The sequence below is a fragment of the Diplodia seriata genome, assembly GCF_021436955.1.
Source record: "Diplodia seriata strain FDS-637 chromosome Unknown scaffold_1, whole genome shotgun sequence".
In the NCBI taxonomy this organism is placed as follows: domain Eukaryota; kingdom Fungi; phylum Ascomycota; class Dothideomycetes; order Botryosphaeriales; family Botryosphaeriaceae; genus Diplodia; species Diplodia seriata.
In genome coordinates, this window is record NW_027117308.1 from 4,295,167 (window position 1) to 4,312,698 (window position 17,532).

At 54.0% G+C, this 17,532-nt stretch overlaps 5 protein-coding genes across 5 annotated transcripts; 1 reads left to right on the top strand and 4 right to left on the bottom strand.

Annotated features, from left to right (window-relative positions):
• Positions 1 to 448: 448 nt before the first annotated feature.
• SLS55_001243 (uncharacterized protein) lies at positions 449 to 4,912 on the bottom strand (the record flags this gene model as incomplete). The annotated part of the gene is made up of 2 exons (XM_066772739.1): positions 449 to 4,863; positions 4,906 to 4,912. The coding sequence occupies 2 exons, from the start codon at positions 4,910 to 4,912 to the stop codon at positions 449 to 451; spliced, it is 4,422 nt and encodes a 1,473-aa protein (XP_066638018.1).
• Positions 4,913 to 6,647: 1,735 nt separating this feature from the next.
• Positions 6,648 to 7,111, bottom strand: SUI1_1 (Eukaryotic translation initiation factor eIF-1; the record flags this gene model as incomplete). Its single annotated transcript, XM_066772740.1, has 3 exons — positions 6,648 to 6,662; positions 6,715 to 6,941; positions 7,000 to 7,111. 3 exons carry the CDS (start codon positions 7,109 to 7,111, stop codon positions 6,648 to 6,650), a joined length of 354 nt encoding a protein of 117 aa, XP_066638019.1.
• Positions 7,112 to 7,574: 463 nt separating this feature from the next.
• On the bottom strand, positions 7,575 to 9,062 carry RRP3 (ribosomal RNA processing protein; the record flags this gene model as incomplete). The annotated part of the gene is made up of 1 exon (XM_066772741.1): positions 7,575 to 9,062. One exon carries the CDS (start codon positions 9,060 to 9,062, stop codon positions 7,575 to 7,577), a length of 1,488 nt encoding a protein of 495 aa, XP_066638020.1.
• A 146-nt stretch (positions 9,063 to 9,208) lies between these two features.
• Positions 9,209 to 10,636, top strand: SSF1 (rRNA-binding ribosome biosynthesis protein; the record flags this gene model as incomplete). The annotated part of the gene is made up of 3 exons (XM_066772742.1): positions 9,209 to 9,400; positions 9,451 to 9,684; positions 9,743 to 10,636. 3 exons carry the CDS (start codon positions 9,209 to 9,211, stop codon positions 10,634 to 10,636), a joined length of 1,320 nt encoding a protein of 439 aa, XP_066638021.1.
• A 1,244-nt stretch (positions 10,637 to 11,880) lies between these two features.
• SLS55_001247 (uncharacterized protein) lies at positions 11,881 to 16,395 on the bottom strand (the record flags this gene model as incomplete). The annotated part of the gene is made up of 1 exon (XM_066772743.1): positions 11,881 to 16,395. The coding sequence occupies one exon, from the start codon at positions 16,393 to 16,395 to the stop codon at positions 11,881 to 11,883; it is 4,515 nt and encodes a 1,504-aa protein (XP_066638022.1).
• Between the last annotated feature and the right edge of the window lie 1,137 nt (positions 16,396 to 17,532).

Sequence of the window (17,532 nt, forward strand, 5' to 3'; positions counted from 1 at the left end):
GTAACCGGGAGAAGGCGGAGCTGGCCACTTGCCGCCCGCCTGACTTCCAGACTTTTCCGTCGTCCAAGCAAGCAAGGGTGCCTGCCACTCACGGCATGACACGACTCAACAGGCCTACTGATGTGTCTCGCAAGGCTATGTGATGACCAACAGCAGGCCCCCTGGAAAACGTCGTCTCTCGGCAAACAACGTCCGAAAGCCCACCGCTCTCGGGTTGGCGCAAGTAAAGTGGATGTATCAGTGGCCATTGATTGGGCCGGCCCTGACTTGAATCCAAACTGACAAGAAGCTTTCAATCGTTCTTCTCTTTCTTCCTTCTCTCTCTTCTTCATTGTTGAAACCATAATGAATTGACCCCTCGAAGGGGCTTCACAGCTACTCCGTAGCAGAGATTATCATACAGCAGAGTAGGACTGGTCAATGAATTACTATGTACGGCTCTCGATCTTTAACATTCCTCCTCTTCTTCCTCCTCTTCTTCCTCCTCTTCTTCCTCCTCTTTCTTCTCGCTCTCTTTCTTCTCGCTCTCTTTCTTCTCCCTCTCTTTCTTCTCCCTCTTTAAGCACATCTTACAGAGATTATCCCTCTTGCGCAAAATCACCCGTTCCTTCTTACATCCAGAACAGATCCCCTTTTTCGTCTCGCTCTCTTTCCCCTCTTCTTTCATCTCACTCCGTTTCTTCTTTCTTACGCAAGTCGTACAGAGATTATCCCTCTTGCTCCTAATCCTCAGTTCCTTCTTACATCCAGAACAGATCCCCTTTTTCGTCTCGCTCTCTTTCCCCTCTTCTTTCATCTCACTCCGTTTCTTCTTTCTTACGCAAGTCGTACAGAGATTATCCCTCTTGCTCCTAATCCCCAGTTCCTTCTTACATCCAGAACAGATCCCCCTTTTCGTCCCGCTCTCTTTCCCCTCTTCTTTCTTCTTACTAATCCCTCTTTTCGTCTCGCTCTCTTTCCCCTCTTCTTTCGTCTTACTACTCCGTTTCTCCTCCTCCGCTGTTACAATTCTGACGCAATTGCGACAGAGATTATCCCTCTTGCGCTTAATCCGCAGTTCCCTCTTACATCTAGAACAGATTCCCTTCTTTTCGCCCTTTTCCGTCTCCTCCGCCCATACAATTGTGTAGCACTTGCTACAGAGATTATCCCTCTTACGCCTAATCAGCTGTTCCTTCTTACATCTAGAACAGATCCCCTTCTTTTCGCCCTTTTTCGTCTCGCTCTCTTTTCCCTCTTTTATCTCACTCCGTGTCTCCTCCGCTCTTACAATTGTGTAGCACTTGCTACAGAGATTATCCCTCTTGCGCTTCATCGGCAGTTCCTTCTTACATCTAGAACATACTCCTTTACCATACTTCTCCCAGTGGCAAGTCATGCACTTGCTGTCCTCCTTGCGATAGAACCTTCGGTCTTTCTTGCAATGCCAACATATATCTGGGGTCCCCGTGGGAGGGTCCAGTGTTGGCAGCTGGTTTTGTCCTGGCGGTGTTTTCGGTTCCTCTGAAACCAGTAGGTCTGGGTCAACCGGCGGAATGAAGCAGGTGTCGCATAGGATCGCTACGTTGGACGTTTTGCCGCGCCTCCAACGGGTGCCCGTCCTTAGTGTGTTGCAATCCTCGCACTTCCGAATCTCCGAGACGTCGACGAGGTTAAAAGTGTTCCGGCGACACCGCAACTCATTGCATGCGACGCTGTTCATGGCATTAACCCATCCAAATCCACGAAACAGGTTTCGCTGGTTTGACGATGATGCCAATGATGTCAATTTTGTCAATGAGTGATCAAGCTTCAACATGTCCATCAAGTTGAACATGGTCAGCAATTGCTCATAGATCGGATCGCAGACTTCGCTGTATGTCAGCTTTCGAGTTTGCACCAAAGTCGCAACAGAGTACGTAGCCCAGGTCGTGTAGATGGGTTCCCGATCGGGTTCTGCCCCCTGATCCTCACATGTGATCACCGTCGCTTGACCCCAGCCTGTCTGGCATCGCTTGGGTGAGTCTGCAATCGTGAGGTGGAAGTCGAGATGCGGCCACCTTTCCACCACAGACTCCCAACAATCCAAGTCAGTTGAAGATCCATCGAGACCGGTTTGTAGAATCAGAACCCTGCGTATCGTGGGTTCCTCTAACGCAACCTCATTGAGTATGTCGAGCTGCTTTCGTAATGCGACATCATGACTCGAGCTCCCGGACAGGAATTGTCGCCGGCTTGAACGTGGTTCTATGGCATAGCGCCACCAACCTCTTTGTTGCGGATTGCAGGGATCGAATTCGGGCGGCATGTCATTGAACGGGCCATAGATACCCCAATGGGACCTGAAAATCTCCTCGGTCCTCGATACAATAAATGCGGCGCGGTCAGTAGATGCATACCCCGCGCTACACCGAACGCAGGCAATGGTCAAGCAAAAGTCCATGTTAATGTTGTCGGGTGGCGACAGGAGGTCAGGCTGAGCCTTGAGCCGCAACAGCGTATCCGTACTGAGCGAACTCCCCCGGCGATCCTTGATTCTCCAGAGCTTCTTTCCTTTGGCTCGACCTGCGCGCTCGAAACATGGGGACGATTTCAGGATGTACTTAACCCGTTCCTTTTGGTTTCCATCCCATGGCGGGTCAGGTCGTCGACTTTCGATCCCGGTGAGGATACTCGCCTGGGTTGCCGTTCCATTTTGGGACCCCTCAATAATGTCGCAGATCCACGTGCGGTAAGGAATCGACCCTTGGACTTTCACTGTTTCGCCTTCGCATTCCGAGCTGCTGTCTTGCTCGGACCCGGCATCGTCGAGATCCTTGCCAGGCTCAACTCCGTTGAGCAGATCTTCTAGTTTCTGTACCTCGTCAGCCTGTGTGATATTGTAGTCACCTCCGAACTCGTCCTCGAGATCCAATGGCATCAAAGTTGGGCTTTCTTGATCGACACCCAAAAAAACGGCGTCATCATCGCTTGAGCTGTCATCAGCGTACGATTCGTGTGGTCCGGTCAAGTCTTCCGCTTCTGTGCCTGCCATGAATGTGTCGACAACCTCTTCGGAGACTTTCTCAAGCTCTGTCTCAACGTTGGATGGTCCGGCGCTTGTTGGATGGTCATCGTTGCCGGCCGGCGCTGACTCGAGCTGATGGTTGTAGTCAGGGCCTACAAAGGCAGCAAGAAATTTTTTCACGAAACATATGATTATCCGAGAAAAAAGCCAGCGCAAGGTCAGGCCGTGTTTGCGTCCCTCGCTGGTTTTGGTTATAGGCCTGCCGTTAAGCCGACGGAGGAGAATGTCCGCTGTAAATGCGCCGCAGTCTTCGACACCCTGCTGTTGCGGACAGTCCACTTGGAAAACACTGCATTTTGATTGAGTCAGCCCACTGAACTTAGTGTTGGGGAGAAGCCCAAAGACTTCCATCAGCAATGGCAATTGCCTCTTGCCGAGATCCAGCGACAATCTGCTTTGTTTCATCGAGTTGTATATCCGAACAGCACAGCTCTTATTGCCATTGTGCTCTGTAACGCGGGCTTCGACAGCAACCCAGTGGTTTCCTGTCGGGATGTACTGGAAAAGCAGGGCTTCGGCATCTTCGGGGATCTCTGGCAAGTATTGCTGCTCATCTCTCTCTCTCACAGAGTCATGGAAGTTCAGAACTACCCTGTTGTTATGAGTGGACAGCCCAAACTGCCTTGCAGCTGCAAGCTGGTCTCTGAGCCACGTGATCCGATCTGTGAAGTTGCGGTTTTCTCCAAACCACCCCGCCAGGGTATCAACACAGAGAAAGCAGCATTCCGTAGGCCTGGTACCGTCCGTGTCGGCTGCTGCCATTATTGCTTCGGTCAATTCAGCAGAGAACCAGCTGTTCCTCCCAGCTCCGGGCGCAAGACCAAAAGCGTGATGCAGCCCGAGCTCCAGTGGCCTGACTTCAAATGCGGAGCGGGGTTTCTCGTTGGTGTCTTTCAGGATTTTTCTGGTGTACGCAGTGGCGAATCGGTCATACAACCGGATAATCTCGAAGACCTCTCGCCAAATTCCGTTTCCAGATTTTTTCTTCAGGAAGGGGTAACTCTGGTCGATCTTCGCCATTGTTTCTTCGGACAACTTCAAGTCAAAGATGCTGAGTGGTTCTCGAGAGCTCTCGTTTGGCTTCTCGTCACCGGCCGACTTGCCTTTGGTTTCGGGGTGCTTACCTTTTTCGAGGCCAGTGTCGTGAGGTACCGCTTGCGGCGAGATTGGCTTTTCCGCATCTTTTGTAAGATCTGTCGTTTCCGTGACAGGGCCAGATGTCTGTTCCGTCAGAGTGCTGTCTGGCATTTGGACATCACTGTCGGCGTCAGTCATTGCGGTCTCGGGATGCTTACCTTGTTCGAGGCCAGTGTCGTGAGGTACCGCTTGCGGCGAGATTGGCTTTTCCGCATCTTTTGTAAGATCTGTCGTTTCCGTGACAGGGCCAGATGTCTGTTCCGTCAGAGTGCTATCTGGCATTTTGACATCACTGTCGGCGTCGGTCATTGCGGTCTCGGCCGACTCGGTTGTATCGACAGGAGGCTCTTCCGTGCCCGCCTCGGCGTCGTCCGACCACACCATGTCAGGGCCAGATATCTGTTCCGTCAGAGTGCTATCTGGCATTTTGACATCACTGTCGGCGTCGGTCATTGCGGTCTCGGCCGACTCGGTTGTATCGACAGGAGGCTCTTCCGTGCCCGCCTCGGCGTCGTCCGACCACACCATGTCAGGGCCAGATATCTGTTCCGTCAGAGTGCTATCTGGCATTTTGACATCACTGTCGGCGTCGGTCATTGCGGTTTCGGCCGACTCGGTGGTATCGACAGGCTCTTCCGTGTCCATCTCGGCGTCGTCCGACCACACCATGTCAGGGAGAACTTCCTTGAAAGGATTCCACGCGCAGTAGGTCCATCCATGACTTTCCATGTTGTCCCAGACTAAACTTAGATATAAAGCCCTTCGTTCTCGAGAACGCCTAGAACGCTTCAAGCCACGGGGTGGCCTTGGAGGCAGGGGTGCCATGGAGGCGAAGGGGGGGGGGGGGGGGGGGTTCGGGATCCGTAACGTACGGAAAAGATCAATCTACGCCGAAACGTAGACTGAAATCGGCACCCTGTGTGCCTAACGGATTGACGCCCCGCTGGCGAGCGCGTTACAGTGCGCTACTCTGGGCACTGAAGGGTGCCAACCTCAGGAATGGGAATCTGCACTTACCTGCAGGGGGGGGGGTCAGAGGCGGGGCGGTGCTCCACGCAGCACCGCTCTCACCCAACGAACGTGGATTGCAGAGAGGAGAAGGTTTCGCTGGGAATCTGCGTTCTCTTCTGCCTGGCTGTGCGCTTGACTAAGCGCGGGAGCGGGAGGGCTAAACATTTTTGGCGGGCAACACACATGGAAGGAAGGAACGAAATCCCCAGCGAAAGAGTCGGTATTGAAGGAACCACGTCTTGATTCTAAAGCCAAACACGTGGGAACGGCCATATGCACGGTTGTGGCATGCTGGCAAATTTGCTCTGGTTAAATCTCCGCTCATTTCTGGATGGTGTCATCCGTGAGTTGGCAATTGGGGTGGTCCGACGAAGGGTGACAGAAACGGACATTAGTCGCCTAGATGATATACAAATGCGCATCATCACCATCAACATGGCGAAAGCTCCAGATAGTCTCCAGATGTGGGTGACCGGCCAACCGGCGAGCTCAGGGTCTCGAGGAGCCGCAGGTACAAAGAGCATTGTCCATCGCTCGTAGCCGACACCACGCCCCTGACTGAGCGGATATTGCGGCGGTGCATACCACGGTGATGAAGTGGTGGGAGTAGCTGAACGCTTTCAAGCATGCTTGCTACTCTGTATGACCTCTACTTTGGTACTCGTCCTGATGAACAATGCGTTGCTCCGTACGCGGATCACGTGTGGCTCTTGCGTAATGAAGTCTTATGTCGTCGTCTGCGTCCAATAAGCGTACTGCTGGCAATGAACCCGAGAAATAACAGATTTCGCCTCGTTGTCAAATTCTGCGGATGGCTCTTGTTCAAGGGGACCAAGCATGGAGAACCTGTGATTCATCCAGCGAGTAGGTTCGGTAGCCCGACCATGTCAATTTCAGAGACGGAGATGACATGTCAATGAGAAGTGAAAAAAGGATAGCCCTCGTCAGAGTGGAAGGTAGAAAGTGTGGAAGGACGAAATGACAGTGGGTACAATAAGCATCCACACAAAATTAGTCGGGGGATCCAATAGTCAGGACAGGAGAGTCGCCGCCAGGACTTTGGAGGATCTGTTAGGGCCGATATGTTCCCCTATCCCACGATTAGCACCGAGAAGCACATCAGCTTTGCGGGGTTGTAGGTGTTCATATTTTTGCACATCAGAGAAATTGTGGAGGGAAAAAACTGCATTGAATTCCCATACTGGTATGCGACCGTTACTGCCTTCCCTGTAGCGGGCGCAAGCCCAAAAGCAACGCATATAAGTAGCACCGGAGATAAGAGTCGTAAGTCATCTGTGATCTACTCATGTGCCGTCCCGCTGTAAGCCTTGCCGCCTAACCCATTTGTCACATCTCGCGGCCGGTATTGAAGGAGAGCCAGACCCAGTGTCTGGACCGGATGATCTTGAGCAATCACGGAGTGCGGGGCGCGGCGCGGCGCGGCGTAGGTGGCTTAGAAACCGTGGACCTGGAGGCAGCGAGTTAGAAAGGTGGCTTCGGAAGCGGAGAAGCCTGCTCACCTTGATGGTCTTGGCATCTAGCTCAAGTCCCTCCTTCTTGTCGGTGAGGAACTCCTGGACATCCTTGCGCTGGTCACCCTGGAGCTGGATGACCTCGCCCATCTCGGTGTCGGTCACGATGGTGCCATTGCAGGCGAACTTCTTCTTGATGACCTTGAGGATCTTCTTCTGGTCAAACTTCTTCGGAAGGCCCTGGACCGTGGTCAAAGTCTTGCGACCATTGCGCTCTGCGGAAGGCTCCTGTCAGCGGCGGCCGGGGGAGGCGAGGCGATGAAAGATACGTACGCTGAATGCGGATGTGGATGTAGTTCTGGGTCTGGCCCTTGTTTTCGCTATTATCCTCATCTGCCTCCGCGAACGGATCAAATGCCTTGAGGTTCTGGATTTCCGTGGTCATGAACTCGGCTTGGACGGTTCGTACGACAGTGAGGTCTTGATGGGCGCAAGGCGAAGTCGCGGTATGGAGAGTTTGCTTGACGCTGGCGATGATGTCCGGTGGAGTGGTGATGGTGGGGCAGTCGAAGAGGTGGCAGTCAACTCGTGTGAAGTGGAGGCGGGAGAGCCAAGCCCCGCGCTAACCATTTTAGTGCGAAAACGGCAGCGAGTCAGCGACCGCGACAGCCTTGTGACTACATTTCGATTTTATTGGCTGCTACCTCATCGACTTCTTCATAAACTGCCGCATTAGGCGCACTTTGTCGGTACCGACATGCCAGACCCCAATTGAATTTGCGCGTTCAGACCGTCTTAGGCAATAATACTCATTGGCCGTACGCCTGGAAACAATCTGAAGCTAAAATCGGTATATGCTACGCCGTCTACGCCAAACTTTTAATTTTCCCTGAATTCGCGCTGCCAGATTAGCCCTCCTCGTGGTCCATGTCATCGCGGCCCCTCTTTCCACCGCCCCTCCTCCCGCGGAGCACACTGCCCTTCTTGCCTCTGTTCTCGTGCAGATCCTTCATCTCTCTGATTGCCGCCCTCTGCGCCTCACCGACACGCTCAGCGAGAATCATGACCTCTTCCTTCACTACCGACTCTTCGGGTATCTGCTTACCCAGCGCCGTCTCGATGCGCAACCAGATCTCCACATCGTACTGCGTGACCAGAGAAAGGGCCTTACCAGACTTTCCAGCACGGGCTGTACGTCCGACACGATGGACATATGTCTTCGAATCTGGAGGCAAGTCATAGTTGATGACGTACGAGACGCTTGGGATGTCGAGGCCACGGGCAGCAACGTCGGTAGCGACGAGAATGTCTCGCGACTTTGCCTTGAACTTTCCGAGCGCGCCCAGTCTTGCAGATTGGGAGAGCTGGCCGTGAAGGGGAATAGCACCAAAGCCCAAGGCCCGAAGCATGATTGCGATCCGCTGCGTCTCGTTGACCGTGCGCGTGAAGATGATAGTTGGGTGGCCGATCATGTCGTTGAGCAGATGGATGAGATAGAGGTCCTTGTGTTTGTGGGGAACGAACAAGTAGTGCTGGATAAGGGTCGAGACTGTCTGGTGGGAGGAGCTTGAGATGGACACGCGGAGAGGGTTGCTTAAACTGGCCCTTTGAAGGCTCTCGATCTTTGAGCTCATAGTGGCCGAGAAAAGATAGGTCCGTCTGCCCTCCTTCGGCAACACCTTGAGGATTTTGTCGATGATGGGACCGAAGTCGAGATCCAGCAGCCTGTCTGCTTCGTCCATGACCAAATACTTGAGCTGCTTTAGAGAGAAGCCCTTGGTGTTCTCGAGATGGTCAAGCAGACGGCCAGGGGTGGCGACAATGATGTGCGGGTTCTTTCCCAGGGCAATCTGCTGGGGCGTCATGTCCATACCACCGACCAAGACGGCGCACTTGACACCAATCAGGCTGCCTAGCGCCTCGAACTGCTGTGAGATTTGGTAGGCCAGTTCGCGAGTCGGTGCCATGATCAGGCCAAAAAGCTTTTGCTGTCTCTCCATGAGATCCTGAAGAATAGGCAGCGCAAAGGCCGCTGTTTTTCCTGAACCAGTCTCGGCCAGACCGATCAGGTCCCGTCCTTGGAGAGCCAACGGAATTGATTCGGTCTGAATGGGAGTCGGGTTCTTGAATCCTAGAGCTTCACAGCTGTTGCAGAGCTCTTCTATGACACCAAGATCCCTAAAACTCTTGCGCGCCTGTTCAACCTCTGCTTCTTGTGCCTCCTCGGGGGAGGACTCTTCGGCATCGCTTTGCGCATCGTCGGAGGTGGGTTCGGCAGGCTTCGAGGGCTTGGCCTTGTGCTTCGCGGAGGGGGCGTTGCGGGTAGCGACCGCAGTCGCCTTGGACCTGGCGGCAACGGGTTCGGCGCTGACCTTGCGCTTCTTGACGGCGGGCATCTTTGGTGGAGTCGGGAAGTGGTGGCGCGCAGGTGCTTGGGGTTGGAAAAATCGCGACCTAATCGATAAGCGCGCGCGCCTTCCCGGGATTTTTCTCGCAAGCCTCCGCCGCAAGCTTGCATCCCAAACAACTTTCTCAGCACACCATGGCGAAACGGAGAGTCAAGAAGCGCACGCACGTCGGCGCCACCCTGCCCAAAAACACAGTCAAGGCCAATGATGGCGCGCCGAGGAGCATGGTCATCCGCGTCGGAGCCGGCGAGGTCGGCTCCAGCGTGTCGCAGCTGGTCAAGGACGTGAGGTCGGTCATGGAGCCTGGCACAGCGACGAGGCTGAAGGTAATATCCCCCAGCATGCAGAGTATCGCCTCTGCTAACCTTCCATGCAGGAGAGGAAATCCAACAAACTGCGCGATTACACCACAATGGCCGGGCCTCTCGGTGTCACTCACCTTATGCTCTTCTCCAAATCCGCCTCCGGAAACACCAACCTGCGCCTCGCAAAGACCCCTCGTGGACCCACGCTGCACTTCCGCGTCGAGAAATACTCGTTGTGCAAGGATATCCAGCGCGCTCAAAAGCACCCCAGATCCGGAGGCCATGAATACCACACGGCTCCTCTCGTACGTACACCCCAACACCACCCCTCTTCAACTCTCTCTAACAGTGGCCTTTGAACAGCTTGTCATGAACAACTTCACGAGCTCCCAGAGTTCCGCCGGCGCAGAGAACCCTATCCCAAAGCACCTTGAAAGCCTTACGACAACCATGTTCCAATCGCTCTTCCCGCCCATCTCCCCTCAAGCCACCCCACTGACCTCGATCCGCCGCGTCCTACTCCTGAACCGCGAGCCTTCCCCCGACGACTCCAACTCTTACATCCTCAACCTGCGGCATTACGCAATCACGACCAAGACGGTGACGAAGGACATGCCCAAAAGCCTGCGTCGCCTGAACAACTCCGTCAAGGACAAGAAAAAGCGGGGGCTACCAAACCTCGGCAAGCTCGAGGACGCGGCCGACTACCTGCTCGACCCGGACGCTGGTGGTGGCTACACCAGCGCGAGCGACAGCGAGGTCGAGACGGACGCCGAGGTCGAGGTCCTGGAGACGACGCGGAAGGTCCTCAACCGGAAGGACAAGCAGCGTGCGGCTGAGGCAAGGCAGGCTGGCGGTTCGGCCGGCGCGCGCAGCAATGTCGAGAGGAAGGCGGTGAAGTTGGTGGAGCTCGGCCCGCGCATGAAGTTGCGTCTGCAGAAGGTCGAGGAGGGCCTGTGTGGTGGGAAGGTCATGTGGCACGAGCATATCACCAAGACTACTGAAGAGGTCAGGGCCATGGATAAGAAGTGGGATCAGCGGAGGCAGGAGAAGGAGGAGAGGAGGCGCATCCAAAAGGAGAACGTCGACAAGAAGAAAAAGGAGAAGAAGGCGCGAGGCGAAAATGCTGACGACGACGATGAGGAGGAGAACTATGACGAGGATATGTCCGACGCCTGGGATAGTGAGGGTCTTGACGACGAGGGCGCTGGTGATGTAGAGGAAGACGAAGACGAGGATATGGAGGACGACGAATGAGCGAGGGTTCTCATATAATCGTTTGTCAAAAGTCTCTATACCCGGCATTTTGAAACTCCATCCAGGTACAATGAGATCGGTTCTTTGTATTGCGGCATGGTCACGGCGTCGACTTTGGGTGAATAAGGACCATCTATTGAGACAGAGGATGTCGATGGGGAAGCGTAAAGATTTCGATACTCGTTATCTTTATCGAACATTTGGGTGGGATTTTTTACTACGGGTAAAGGTTCAATTAGTTACGCACAGGGGCGCAGGGATTAGTGTTTTTCGAGGCAACTGGCTCTAAGTTCTACGTAGATCCAAAAGTTTATAGAATTTCAACCTAACATAGAGGCGTCAGTCACTAGTGAGTGATAGCACAATGTGTAGGCAGTTATTAAATAAATTATACATAACCCGTCCCATTATCTTACAGATTCCGTTCTATACGCAATCCCCATAGCGGGTGACAGAAAAAGTAAGCCTACTATTTTTCCGGCATAGGTAGTTAAATCTATTGTCTGGACATGCTTGCGCGTATTTAGAACTTACAACTACGCCTAGATCCTAGGTTCAACTACTTATGAGGTTAAATATATCTCTGAGGCAGATGCCGGTAGGCCTAGTTATTTTGTCACCTGCTATGGCTCGGCGTCTTCGATCTTACTCTTGGCCTTTATGGCGGCACAGTAGATGACAGAAGATTTTAGCTCTCTAAGCTCTACCGAGGACGCCATAGTCTTCCTACGTGGGTAGTCAAATCCATTATCCGAACGTAGATGTGAGTCGTAGATGTGGGAAATCGCGTCCGGAGATTGGATTCAATTGCCCGCATAAGTGTGGTGTAATATTCTCGTAAGGCGGAGGCGGCTAAGGCGGCCAAAGCTCCTCCAACCAGGTAGTCTAGATGACTTGGTAAGACGTTCCTCTTCCCTCTTCGCTAAGTGAGATGTGATTTAGGATTGGGATCATATAAAAAAAGCAATGGCTTGTATGATGGCACCCTTGGTAACAAGGGAATGGTGGCGGAGGGGAAATAATAACATACAAACAAGAGTAACAACGTAGTCTGCTACAGGATGGGCCAGCCAAACAACAACAACAGGAATCTCCTCAAACGAGACAAGTTTCAAGCGTGTAGATTCACGATTTCACTATGCATTCGAGGAGCAAATCAGGCGTACTATCTGTATTGAGTTACTCGATTGAAGATCAAGCTACCACATGTCGCCGCCCTGGCCTCTCAGGTCACCATGGCCTCCCTAACCACTTTGGCCACTTTGGCCACCTTGGCCACCTTGGCCACCTTGTCCGCCGCCTTGGTTAGTTTTCTTGCCGCCGCGGCCCTTCTTCTTCTTCTTCTTGGTTGGCTCATCGACTGGGGCACCCACCGAAGTAAGGTCCCTGTGACCAAGCTTGCCGCCAACATGCCTCGGTGGCTCGATGATGGGAGTATCTGGCTCCTTCCGCTTCTTGCTGTCTTCATCCAGTGGCTTCAGGGGTGCCAGTGTGCTGATGAAGGTGCTGTCTTGGATCATGGCACCCTCCAGGGACTCGCAGACATCATCACAGTCGATGATCTGATTCCAGAGGTAGAGTTCGTTGACCAGGTTGATGAAGTCGCCACTCGAGCCTCCGTAGTTCCTATTGGAGAACTCGGTATCTCTTGCGCGGATGAGATTACACCAGCCCTTGAAATTGCCGAAAAAGACTAGGAACTCTCTCGCTCTAGAGGTCTCGACGTTAAGCTGTGCCGAATCCGTAATGAAACCGAGTTTTCTAGGGCTACCCCGAACATTAGCAACCAAAGAGATCAGAACGATCTTACCCTCTCCAGCCTGGGATGCAGCGCTGGTCAACACAGGGATGGAAAGAAGCGTGGCGCCGTCCTGACCCCGTACACCCTTCCTGTGTGCATCAGCCAGCTTCATCCTGATCAGGCTGCGTTGACCGCTGTATGGCGTGATGACCATGAAATCGCTAGGCAGAATGATACGCTGCGTAGTATCATCCGTCACTTGGAACTGCAGAAGGCCTATGATGAAGCGGACCAAGTATTCGGCTTCGGAATCGTTCGCCTGAGACTTCGAGTTCATCGCATAAGAAGACACTTCGCGGTGGTTCAAGTCGTTGTCCGAGACGTCCACTGCGAAGCGGCGCGATAATGTTGTCTCCGCCACAAAGAATGGAGCGTTGGTAACAATCGCTGCGAACATGGTGTTGTACAGCTTGTCGTCACCGGGATTCTCGCATCTCAGCTGGTTGTTGTAAAACTGACGACTGTTCCAGCTCCCGATGTCTTGAACGAGCCGGTAGGAAGTCCTAAGCATATGGATGCGAGGATCATCTCTCTCGTGAAGTCTCTGGAGCAAGGACTTGGTCAGCAAATCGCCGAACTCATTAGTTTGCTTTGAGACGACAAGAGGCGGCTGTTGCCTGTGGTCTCCCGAAAGGATGAGGAGTTCCAGGGTCTCCTTGAATACTCCCAGAGGCACCGAAAGGCCAGGGATCGTGGACATTCCAGCCTCGTCGAGAAGTATGCATTGCACCTTGGCGTGCATCTGGATGGGATCCGCTGCGCATTGCGATTCCGTGAGGAAGAGTATCCTCACACGGCTCTTGAAGTAAGCCTTTGTGAGAGCTGCGTGGAGGCGCGCCAGATCTTTGCCAAGTGACTTGATGAGCTCCTTGTCGAGACCCTTACTCTTTGCCAGACTATGCTCCATCTTCGTCCGGGCGTACTCTTTGGCCTTGTTGAACACCTCAGGATTAGCAGGGTCGTACGCAGCATTCGTGATGAATTTGTCGAGCTGCTGCGGGAAACCGTAGGGCGTGAGGTCATCGCCACCACTGGCCTCTTCGCGCTGTTGGTAAAGCTCCCACAAGTCGTTCAAGTCATCCTGAACTTCCTGTGTGTGCTGCTCACGACCCCCGTCTACCACAGGTGGGCCATCCGGGAAAACACCAGTGAATCTTACGATCTGGTCAGTCCTTAGGCGAGTGAACTGCAAGAAACTCCGCATAGCAACATCTCGAGCAACGTTAGAGGGCACTACATATGCCACGATCTTACTGTTTTGCGCGAGGCCCTCAGCTATGGCGACGTTAGTTGTCGTTTTGCCTGTCCCTGGAGGTCCCCATAAAGCGGTGACGCCAGTGGCACTCGACCTAACTGATTCGGCGGCAGCCCTCTGGGACTTATCGAGCGTCGTTCTGTCTAGGACTTCGCGGAATATGTCGCGCATTGACGAGTTCGTTCTGAATTCGTTGGCCAGGCAGCCGGGATTGGTGACCTTGGGCTCGGTAAAGCCAAGGAGAGCTCCGACATCGACACCTTTGTTGGACTTCTTGGGAATCGAGCATAACTCCAGCCCGTTTAGCATACGCGATGTCGGAACGTCATCCCGAACAAGATAGATGTGGCCTTGGTAGTTAGCGCCTTCTAGAATTTCCTTGAGCTCACCGACGATGCGGAGACATGCGAACATGTGACTGCCGGTGTCGAAGTAGTCCTCGCAAGTGACCCCATTGAAGCTAACGTCCTGGGTGCCAATCTTGACGGTGATCGCAATGCGAGAATCAAGGGCTGGAAGCTTGGTCAGGGTCTCCGTGGAGTCGTGTCCTTCAAGGAATATCGCGGCGAGGAACCTGCCCGGGTGGCCCTTGAAGTCCTTGAAATTGACAATGATGCGATTTTCGGACATTATCCTGCTCCCTTCGATGAGACGCTGGTGGTATTCCCTTTCGCGCATTATACCAAGCAGGTACTGGAACATCTGATCGTCTGGAGACGATGCCACGAGGGGGGTCTGGAAGTTGGTCCATGAGACAGCCTGAGCCGTACCCGGGATGGGAACGTTGTCCTCGGTATAGGATACTCTCCAGCGGTTGATCATCCACCTGGGCGCCGGAAGGGGCGTGATTGGGAAATCGTGGGCACTGAATCTCTTAGTGCTGTTGGCCTCTAAGCGGTAGAACCAGTACGAGCCATGGTCCAAGGACATCTTCATGATCGCACGGAAGAAGCCGATGAATCCCTTGGCCGCATCGACAGACGCGCTCGCAATCCGGGTGTAGATGCGCATTTCGTATTGCGGCTGCGAAAGCCACCAAATGATCTTCTCCGTGGTGTTGAACGTCTGCCAGCGCTCGTTATCCATGGCTCCCCCGGAAATGCGCTCGAGATCTTGCGCCGATACACCAGAGAACTTGACTTTTGAGCGAGTCTCGGTGGACATTGGCTGAATGGCCTCGGGTTGGTGAGGTACGTCGTTACCCGACATCTCGGTGTCTTCGGGCAAAACTGCGAACCTGGAGCCGCTGAGTCCGATCTGCTGCTGCTCTGGAGGTCCGGTCGGCCTCGATGAGTTGATGGAGGCCTTGGTATACCAGAGCTCGCCAGCCGTGAGTGCGGCAGGAATTCCAGTGGAGTTGTCGTTTTGAATATCAACCGGCAAGTCCTGAGCCGCCACATCAGGGCCGACCTGCATCGAAAGGCAGGCAAGCGACGCGTGGTCCTCCGGATCGCGGCACATCTCGAGAGAGTTGCTGTAGATAAACACCTCCACATGCGCGTTGACGACCTTGGGATCCACGTTGGGTAACCGCAATCGGATGTGAGGCATCTGTGTGTTTTCAACATACGCTGCGTCTATGAGCGCCTTCGCGGTATCCTTGCGGCCTTGCCCGATATTGCCGAATTTGTCATGCCATGTACCGTTCCCAAAGGCAACGACAGCTGGAGTTGGCTTGTTGACGACCGACTTTCTGCCTCTGGCGGGCGTGCGGCCTCCTTTGCGGCCACCCTTGGCATGTGGAGGGTTGACGTCCTCGACGGCGTAAGCCCTTAGCATATCCCTCCCGCGGAACTGCTGAACAACTGGGTTCATGTCGAGTTTACCCGCGGTTGCGGGATAGCCACGGGAGACCATCACCTCACCCTTGAAGTTCTCCGGGAAGCCGGACAGGTCGTGAGTCACCTCGGTTGCAGATTGCATAGAGAGGGATGATCTGATCTGGTCCGCTAATCCCGCGAATGCCTCATCTGGTACCTGTTCCAATGAGTCGGCGGAATCCGACTGATCGTCTGAGTCGCGCTTGAGGACGATGTCTTCCATGCAGTCCATGCAAATGCACCGCAGGTCGTTGGATGCGCCCTCTTGCAACAGCTTGGGGTCAGCATGGGAGGAGGACGAGGGCCGGGCTATCGCGACAATGCGGTGCTCGCTAACCTCGTGGGTTGGCAAGACCTTCGATCTGCATAGCGCTGGGGCATACTCGCGTCCAATGGCCCACCTCCTCTTTGCTGGATCACTCTCATCGTGATCAGGAGCGATGTTGCAGTATGCGCAAACCGGGGTGGGGTTGCCTTTCTCGTCGATGTAGCGTGCAACCGCAGGGCGCAGAAAGTCACAAGTTTCGCAAAAGAAGGGCTCGGGATCCCGTGGCGCATGCTCGGCGCAGTAGGGGAGACGCGACGTCTGACAGGCAGACACGAGCTTCCCGAAGGGGACTGGGTGGTGGCCGGCCATGCATATGACATCGGCATCGCGGTACTTGTCCTCAAATGGATCAAATAGCGTGGTGTCGGAGCCCATCGCATCAGAGCACACGCACACGCACACTCCATCTGTCCCAACGGGGCGAGGATACGTGCATTGCGGACAGTAGAAAACGTCCACCAAAGCACTCTGCTCACTACCGTTGTGCGAGGTAGCGGGAGCGTCTACCATTTCGGTAGAGCCGGGGGAGCCGGGGGAGCCGGAGCGGGAAGCCATGGAGGCGAAGGGGGGGGGGCGGGATCCGTAACGTACGGAAAGATCAATCTACGCCGAAACGTAGACTGAAATCGGCACCCTATGTGCCTAGGTTTAACGCCCTTACGGCGTGCCAAGTTTCCAAGAGAGGAAACCTGACAAAAGAGCTCACCGAAAACGGCGAGAGAAACTGCTGCCCCCGAGGGGACAACAGGGCGGGAGCGCGAGAGTGTGCCCGAAGGCGGGAGAGTACACTTACCTAGCCCCGAGGGGGCGCTTGCTGATCAGGAACCGTCCACCGGCAAAAAGCGGGTGGACGGGCGGTCGGCGGGGGAAAAGTTGAAGAAGAAGAGAAAGAAGAGAGAGGAGCTGGAGAGCGAACTGAAGTTTTGCTGGAGTGCGCGCGCGCGGTGCGCGTTTGCACGCTAGTCCGAAACGGGAAGCCATGCCATCAATCTGGCAGGCACGGATGGGCAACCGCGCGCACCAGGCCGGTCGGAGGATACTCACCCAAAACGCCGACGAAGAAGCTTCTCGAAGTGAGAAGCAACGTAAAGGCGGGCGGCAGCGCTGGACGTCCATACCTGGGAGTCCAAGAGAACATCTGGGCGTAAAGGAAGGTCTAACACTTTTCGTTCCTGGGGAGTTTAAGAGTATAGCATCGATTCCGTCCTTGCTGTTGTGTCGCCCTTGATACCCTCCATCGCCATGTCATGTTCGAGATTCTCACAGCTAACCTCACGGCGGGTGACGTCTGGCGCGCTTCACCCTCGCCGGCACCTCAGACGGGGGAGGAGCACACTGAAGGTTGTTAGCGGTCAGCTCTCTACTCTTCACCACAAACAAGAGATCTTGCAAATTCTCTAAACAGCCAGAAGGCGCGGTGGGGGACAAAGGAAATTTCCCACACCCATTATGCCTTACACACAGATTCCGAAACAAAACATTTAGGTGGGTAGTTGAATACAAGATCCAGACGTAATTGCACGAATTCGAAACTTACATTTACATAATCCGGATCTTGTATTCAACTACCTATTCAATGTAGAATTGTTCTATGAGGCAGATCTGATGGGCAATTTCTCTTGTCACCCCAGCGACTCCTCTCCAAAATGGGCGGCCTGCAAGGGCCATCATTTCAACTTACAGTCACATCAT